Source organism: Cupressus sempervirens, chromosome 11 (assembly GCF_028749045.1).
Source record: "Cupressus sempervirens isolate cs-2001-9-10 chromosome 11, ASM2874904v1, whole genome shotgun sequence".
NCBI lineage: Eukaryota > Viridiplantae > Streptophyta > Pinopsida > Cupressales > Cupressaceae > Cupressus > Cupressus sempervirens.
In genome coordinates this window covers 213402253-213410740 of record NC_143128.1, presented here as the reverse complement: position 1 = coordinate 213410740, position 8488 = coordinate 213402253, and the positions used below count along the sequence as shown (strand labels likewise).

General features: G+C 39.3%; 1 protein-coding gene across 1 annotated transcript; it reads right to left on the bottom strand.

Annotated features, from left to right (window-relative positions):
* Nucleotides 1–2756: 2756 nt before the first annotated feature.
* Nucleotides 2757–8145, bottom strand: LOC149528924 (auxin response factor 18-like). The gene is made up of 5 exons (XM_089809372.1): nucleotides 7635–8145; nucleotides 7398–7506; nucleotides 5834–7242; nucleotides 3426–4531; nucleotides 2757–3191 (listed from the first exon to the last, which is right to left on the bottom strand). The coding sequence occupies exons 3-5, from the start codon at nucleotides 7046–7048 to the stop codon at nucleotides 3122–3124; spliced, it is 2391 nt and encodes a 796-aa protein (XP_089665498.1). The 5' UTR covers nucleotides 7049–7242; nucleotides 7398–7506; nucleotides 7635–8145; the 3' UTR covers nucleotides 2757–3121.
* Nucleotides 8146–8488: the final 343 nt, after the last annotated feature.

Sequence of the window (8488 nt, the reverse complement as noted above, 5' to 3'; positions counted from 1 at the left end):
AAATTAAACCCTCTTCCATCAAGCTTTCAAAAAAATTAAACTTGAATAGATGGTACCAAAAATACATATTATCCTACTCACCAGTTAAACTACTAACCTTCAATTCACTTTATTCATTTTATAAAATAGTATATAACAAACCTTCTATTCTTTTAATTTTATTTTATAAATAATTTATTATTTCTATCTGTATTTTAGACACCATTAGTTTATATTAGTTATCTGTAACTATTTTTGTATCATACACCATCCTTAACCGAATCACAATCTAACACTTTCTGTTCTTCCAACGACCTCAACAAAAATAGGCTCAAATTGCTTTTAAAAAGCCACCATAAGCTCGTAATCCTACTTGTCGGATTTCCTAAATCTGTAGATTTTAGTTTATTAATTAATTAATAGAGATTAACCGCTTAGAAACTCCAGCTGCAATCAGACAATGAAGATTAATTAATGGCGGTCCCACTGGAATAAAATCATTATCAAAACAATAATAAATTCGACAAAACGTATGTTACGGTCGTGTATGAATATGTACACACCCAACTCTATTGGTCAATGAGTTTCACTTGTCAAGATGATCAAAACCATAATTAATTTAGATAGAACAGATGTTACAGTGAGTTTATCATATACATGCTGTGTATATATGTTTCAATGGGTCTGTCTGCTGTGTATATATACACATAATTCTATTGGTTCAAGAATTTCAATTGCAAAAGATGGTCAAAACCATAGTTAATTTGGATAGAACATATGTGACAGTGGGTCTATATATGCATACTGTATATATGTTTCAGTGGGTCTGTCTAAGTGTATACACACAAAATTCTAACTTCTCATGAATTTCATTTCAGTGTACTTCATTTGAATTCATAAACAGAGTGTAATTTGTACTGGTATGTTTCTGGATTCGATTGTTTTTTGCATTTTTACGTTGATGGTAAAAATCTCAACACAATCAAATCCAGAGACATATCAGTACAATATAATGAATTGTGGAAATTTGTTCTCCTTAAAAGTGTAATTTGCAGTGTGAAAACTGTTTGTGTACCTGTGGGTCTGTATATATGTTACGGTGAATCTGTATACATTGTGTACATACACACAAAATTCTACTGGGGTCAATGAGTTTCACTTGCAAAGGTGATATTCATAAAGGAAGTATAACGTGTAACGTGAATACTGTTTGTGTGTACTTTTGCCGGTATATACACTATATATGTTATAGCGTGTCTATATACAGTGTACATAGACGCGAAATTCTTTTGGTCGATGAGTTTCACAGTTCACTTGCAAAGGTGATCATCCATATAACTAGATGTGATTACTGTTTGTGTGTAATCGTCACACTTGCAAGGTCCACCATGAAAGGTATTGCTTTGAGTCACCTTCAATTTGTCAACGTCCACTAGCAAAATGTCAATAATTATTGGATGCCGCAGGCAGCCTCAGACCCACCCTCTACCTATCCAAACAGTCATTATTATGTTTTGTAGAGAAAAAATCATCTTCACCTCCAAACTTTTTTAAGATTCCCTCATTTTGAAATAAAAGCGTGCAAGAATATTCATAGCAGAATTCCTCCTTAAGATGTACAAACTTTCGAGCTTAAATAATTTGTATATTCAATGACAGTAACATTCTGACAAACTTCCATTTATGTAATTAGGATATTTAAAAAATTAAATACTCGCAACTGGAATACATCTCGGCCCAACTACTCACATATCTCAAAGAACTTGAGATTAAATCTATTTAGGAAACTGCACAAGAAGTTTTGACCAAAACAAATTTTTACAGCTCATGTTTGCCAGATATCCTACCCCTCGTGAACTATCTTCCCATTAATAAAAGTATAATTTATCATCCAGCATTTAACTACATGTTAGTATAAAGCCAATTGAGATCTAGTCTTATGAGTAATAAATGTGGGGAAGACCAGAAAAATGTATCCTTCGATTTAACTATTAAGTGATATCAGATTTCCACAATCCATGTTGTAACTGTGTCTTGTTGGATGATAAAAGAAAATACAGAATGAACATTCCCTCATTACAACAGTGATGGCCCTGCCTTGGATGCTCAAGTTATGGAAAAACACATCAATATTATAAAATTGAAAAAAACACATGAATGTCTTGAAGACCAGTCATTTTAACTGCAGCAGAATCCCTCGTGGATGGAAGTGAAGATTTAGACTAAGATTTTGCAACGGTATACTGGTATCATTTTAACTACCGCAGAATCACTTGGGGATGGAATTGAAAACCTGGACTGAAAATTTTGCAGCAGCACACTGATGGGTCAAGTCACACCCCAAATAAAATTCATAAATTTGTTACCAGCATGCAAATGTCAAGCGGACTAAAACCATAACCATGTGCCATTCTTAGGCATGTAAAAGCATAAACCTCCAATGGCAAAAAAATTTGCACAATTTATCCATTTGGCAGTCAACTTGCAACCACAGCAAAAACATTTAGTTTCCTACATTTGCATACATCAACAAAACAGAAAATTGGCAGAGAACCAGTTTAAACTTGAAATGTTGAAGCCCAGTAGGACAAGAAATCAATGGTGTTTGAATCACCCATAAATGCTTTCAGACTTCTATTATATAAATAATAATTTCATCCCCCTAGTTAAGAATTCGTTGTAATAACAACCCTTTCCTAGAACTCTCTTGTCAAATGAACACCATAGTAATGCAAATAGAACTTTCTTGCCATGTAACATAGAATTGCAAAACTAAATTATTACGCGAACAAATCATTTCATTCTTTGAACCTGTCGGTGTGAGAAATAGAACATGTCATTTTAGTCAATTATCCATCTGATTGATAGAGGACAACTGATAGCCTCAAAATGTTAACAGAAATGTTAATAAAAACAGCAGCCTGGAAGTTCAATGCCTCTAGAAGACATTCACTGTACATAAAAAACAGAAACTGGATTTTTTTAAACCATGTATGTTTTGGAAAACTTTCCTTTGATCCATGATAAGATATTATAGTGTATAATATAAAATATATTCGTCCATGCAAGCAAAGTATTGATTTGCACAGCTTCCTTGTAAAAGCTTTGATGCCAAAAGATAAAGCAGAATGCCGATAAACCATTAGCTTCCCACATTGTCGCTGCCAGAGTCGGACAAGATTGTAAGCCTCCTCACAGTCTTCATAAAATCCCTGCATCCAGTGAAAAGATTGTTGATATTCAAGGCTTATCCTGCTTGAACTTGCCTATTTTACTTTCTCAACATCTATAATTAATATAAGAAAAGAAACATCTGCGATTAAATGGTGTAACAACTAATATTTACAATTTTAATCTTTTCCATTCATTCTAGCATCCAAATAACACTTTTAAAACTTGTCCCAGTAACATATATACATAGTCGAGATGGATGACAAAAGAAATACCTGTATGGTTCATCCCCAGTATGCCTTACGGTACCAGTACTATCTTTGTAAAGAACACGATTTGCTAGGTCAGACTCTTCTATGCCAAACATCTTTGCTAGCCTGTTAAAGAGCTGATCATAAGTGCTAAAGAGTGACAGATCAAGGGTCCTACCTACATCTTCCGACTCCATAAACACTTTGCAGTGTACAATGCCGTCTTCGACTGTCTTTCCTCCATTACATTTTTCTAATGTTAGCATTGATGCCTGATCTTTAAACCATGAACAGTTAACAAGACCATTGTTAACGGCAGAATCAAAAATATCCCCGTGTGAGAGTCTTAATCCAGAATTTTCAGAGAGTTTGGATACATCTGACCTAACAGTCATTGCTCTTTGTGATTTGTCTACAGATTCTGGATTTCCATCTGTTGAGCTATTGCTTGTGAGCCCGGGTGACCCAATGTCATTCACAGTCTGATGACCTGGGCCATCGGACGAACTGACTCCCGACTGCTGTTGCTGTGGAGATTTGGAAGATTGTTCTGGATGAATAGCTTTCCCAAAGAGCAAAAATGGAGCACTCTTTGTGGTTGAGCTACCAGCCTTCCCATTGGTTGTTTTCTGTTCACTTGGTGATGAATTGCCCACTGTTAATAAACATGAGAGGTTGTCCTGCACACTAGAGCGATCAAGCTGGGAGAAGCTCCCAATGTTAAGCTCTGTGGAGACAGGAGTCGATAAGGTCGATATCGCCCCTTGCTCATGATGGTTGAAATTATCTAAAAACAACCCAGATTGAACTTTGTTGGGACGTAAGTCTGACAAAGCAATCCCATATATATGACCATGCCTGGCTCCCTGCATGCCTGCAGGAACATTTTCTGAAAGACCATGCCAAGGGTTAATCTGCCCTAGCATGTTATTGGTAAGTGTAGCCATTTGAAGTCCTCCAATAATTCCCTGCCCCTCAAATTGATACTCTGGATGCTGACTAACTCGAAGCTTCTTCTTGGGTAATGTGAAAGGTGACAATTGGATTGGAGGCATGTTGGAAACAACTTCAACCAGCCATGGACTCACTCGCTTCACATTCTGTAGCAAATCTGGCTCATCCCATGTTACCTAGATCATAATGTCATCCCATAATTTAGAAACTGCTAAACAATGAAGCATCATTGATGCATGACAAATCTACACTAAATCATCTGGTATTCCTGAAAGTGAAAACTAACAAAATATTAAGATTTTCACAATCTGGATGTGGATTAGAAAATCTGACTAACAGACTTATCAAAAAACCTGAGAAGGTGGAATATATAAGCGCCCTATACTAGACAAGATAAAGGAATCAGAAATTGGCGCTTACTGTCGCATTGTTGATGGGTACCAGCAAACACTTTGGACGACATAGAGATTAGCTAGAAACTTAACAAACTTTCAATTTTATCGATGCCAAACACAAAATTTATTAAGGGCGAAACAGAACTCTGCTTCAGATGCTAATGCAAGCAAAAGCTAACATTTGTAGTGTCAAATTGCCAATGAGTCGCTTTTCTTGGAAAGACCTTAATGAAAGAGGTTGAACCTACCTTCAACTTCTGACTCTTGATACAAAAGGATCGCAATCAACTATCGCCTAAGTATATCAAACTGATGTACATTTTGACATTAGTGAAATGACCAGACAAGTGAGATCTTTTCATCTGCCACATTTCTCTTCTTCTCGGCACAAACTAAAAAGAAGCTGCACACAAGGTAAAATTATGCTCTACAACTGATGCAATGATGCAAACAGAAAAATGATTTTTGCCATTTCTAGGATTGAAAAGAACAGATACTCAGTAGCTTCAAGATCATGTACAGAAGCTCCAGACCACTGCTACAACCATAAAAACATACAGTACGGAGGCTACAATGGAAGACTAACAACGAATTTTTTTGAGGATGCACACATGCAATGACAGAGATCTTCTGCAATCAGGCAGATCACACTTTCAAAAGCCCCTCGCGTGGAACATAAAGAACCAATCTAAAGAAAAGTGCAGGCCCATGTACCAAAAAGCACTAGAAGAATTGGAAGGCAATCTAAAACCATGTTTAAAATAAAATAAACCCAATTCATCCAACACACAAATAGGAACGCCTACATAAAATCCCACAACCAAGCATGACATAGTTAGAGAACAAACTAGCAAAAGTCATAAAACCATGCAAATGTCAACATTAAATTCGGAAACACAACTTTGTCTTTAGGTTAGGGACGCGTATCTACATGCTCAGAGTTATTTACAATTTCCTGTCCGACTCAAATTCATGATTCGAAGTATCGAAAGGCAAACTAAAAAGATGGGATTTCTGAAGAAACAAAGAGGAAAAAACAGTCAGACCCAAGATTCAAATGTGTGACATTTCAAGTATCAATACCTGTAAAAGCCGCCATGGAGAGTTAGGCCAGTAAATCGGATCAGCGAATTGAACCGACGAAATGGTGCCCATGAACCAACTGATCCTAGAAGAATCCTCGGTCTCAAAGGCCATCTTAAAACGCATCCCTGCTGACCACTGGATCCGCAAAGCAGTATCAACAGCTTGCGCCTTAACACAAAACTCAGGTGTACTAGCCCTTGGATAATACACGACCTCAAAGGGCTGCCCAGAGGCAGCCAGAGTGACGGACTCAATCACGGACTTGGCACTGACCTTGCCCCTATTCCTCGCAAACCCATTCGAATTCCCATTACCATTACCCTTGTTGTCTCCACCGCCAAAGAAAGCGGCAGAGAAATTATCACCCCCTTTAACTTCCCATCTAGAGCTACTCCTATACGGAGATGCACAACCCGTGCTCCCATATATACCGTTCTGCTGTTGCTGACCAGTCAGGTGCCAAGCAGACGAGTCGCCACCACCGGTACTCCGTGTCGACCTCCTAACCCCCACACATAGCTCTCCATTGAGACTCCTCAGAAACACAATTGAATCCCCCGCTACAAGCTTCTTCTGATTCACAAAAGTACTCCATCCAGTTGTCAGCAGATGCCTCCGAGGAGTGCCCCTGTATATATGCCTAAACTTCCATACCTCGCCATGGACATCCTTTGCCAAGACCGTCTGGACAGGAGGGTCCGTGGAGTAGTCTAGCCGGGGAAAAATGGTCTCGGCACAGTACCTAGGAACGCTGAATCCACCGCCATTGTTGGCATCAGATTGTGTCAATGTCTTGGCAAAAGACACGGGCTTCTCCGCGGCAGATGTATTGTTTTCGTTCTCTTCAGTGTTGTAATCCTCAGAGACATCATTGGACTTGATGGGCACCAGTCGGATTCTTGCATATACCTCATCTGTCTCCGTATCCGCCATGTACTTGACATTAATGACCCGGCAGAGAATTGCAGGGTTGGCCCTGAGACTAGCCGGGAAATCCACATTGGTGGCTGAGTGTTCAGCCTGTCCCTGTGCGAAATAGTAGACCCTTGCATTCACTGAGGGCATCTGCACCATGCCTCCAGCACATGCATGCCACAACTGGGAATCCAGGCCAGGGTATACATCATCTGTTCCCCTGTGTTGCACACTCAATCCATACGCTGAATCCATTCCTGCAATCCTCGGCCCGTTCATTGTGCATGGCAGAGGCATAGCCGGTTGATACCACCGTGTATATCAAAAGTTCAGATTCCCACAAGAGTCACAAAATTGGCTGTCCAGATTTCTAGGATTTCTAAAGAACACACGGCCGTCAGGCCCAGCTATGTCTATGTATCCAATGATTCAGATTCTTGGTAAGCCATATCATATATTGAAGGCCAGTTCAGCACTCTTCCCTTTTGTTCCTACAATGTACAAAGCCCTGATTAGTGAAAATATTCATTGTGTAAATCCTCGGCTTGGTTGCATCACGTACGAATTCAACAGAGTCTTGATCTTTTTTGCCGGCGTTCTAGAAGTTGGGTGAATTCAGGCAAACTGAACTAGTTCGAATACTTACTTTGTATCTCCTATGTGTACATGTTGAGGGATTAGTCTTTTAAGCCTTTGAAGCCCATATCATGCGCGCAAATCCAGGCCTGCAATCGTTCTCCTCCTTCCTTTTTTCCCTACAATGTACAGAAACCCTGATTAGTACACATATGCAGTGAATATCTTCAAGATAATCTTGAAAACTCTTTTGGGTGACCTAGAAGTCGGAAAATTTGGACCGAACAGGGCGACTTTTGATACTTACTATGTATATCTTCGCAAAGCGGCCTCCGGTGCTGCATATATAAATCCAACGAAGTGGGTGCTCAAGAAATTGGGGGAACTAAACGCCGATTCGACACTTACAACGTATAACTTCTCTCAGGGTCTCCATAGAACAATACACCAAAATCGGAATCCCTCTTCTGGGTAAATGGAAAATGTGGGAATTACAACATAAAGGAACAGGGCGTATACTTACCGTGTATACATACACATAACAGGCTGTTGTGCATCTCTATTATGGTGCTTAGGCTGGCTTGTGGGTGACAACTATAACGTCAGGAAGGACGCTCAATGCGCATATCTATGCATATAGACACAAAAGTGCTGCACGCAGAAATTCAACCAAGTCTTGTTGAGACAGAAATTGGGCAAACTAGACGAACAAGGGCAAGGATGGACACGGCCTGTATATATCCCAAGGATATACACACAATGGGTTGTCTGAAAACCTGATTTTTCCTTTGTGGGTGTGCGAGAGATGGACAGAATTCATTGAATTGAGCGAAACCAGGCTCTTTTTGTAGCTGATGACAATAGACTGTGATCGACCGAGGTTAAATCACGTAATCAGGATGTTGAGATGTGGAGATTGAAGTAGAAGTTACAAATCTTCAGAGCACTGGAATTATGAAAGAGCGAGCCTATTGGCGGTCAGCCTCCGACACGGCATCCCAACCGCCGGTTTAACCTGACGTCCCGTGCGGTCGCCAACCGTAGTTAAGTTTAGAGGAGCTTCAGTGTGGTTAGGTCAGGAAGTTTGGATGTTGTTTTTTTTGTTGTAAGTTTTTCTTTTCTTGTGTTTTGTTTTTGTGTTTTTGGTTTTTTGGACCCACG

Coding starts and splice junctions, on each gene's coding strand:
- LOC149528924 (XM_089809372.1), bottom strand. CDS start 7,048: ATGCCTCTGCCATGCACAATGAACGGGCCGAGGATTGCAGGAATGGAT. Junction 4,532..5,833: donor CTCCATGGCGGCTTTTACAG/GTATTGATACTT, acceptor ATTATGATCTAG/GTAACATGGGATGAGCCAGA. Junction 3,192..3,425: donor ACTGGGGATGAACCATACAG/GTATTTCTTTTG, acceptor CACTGGATGCAG/GGATTTTATGAAGACTGTGA.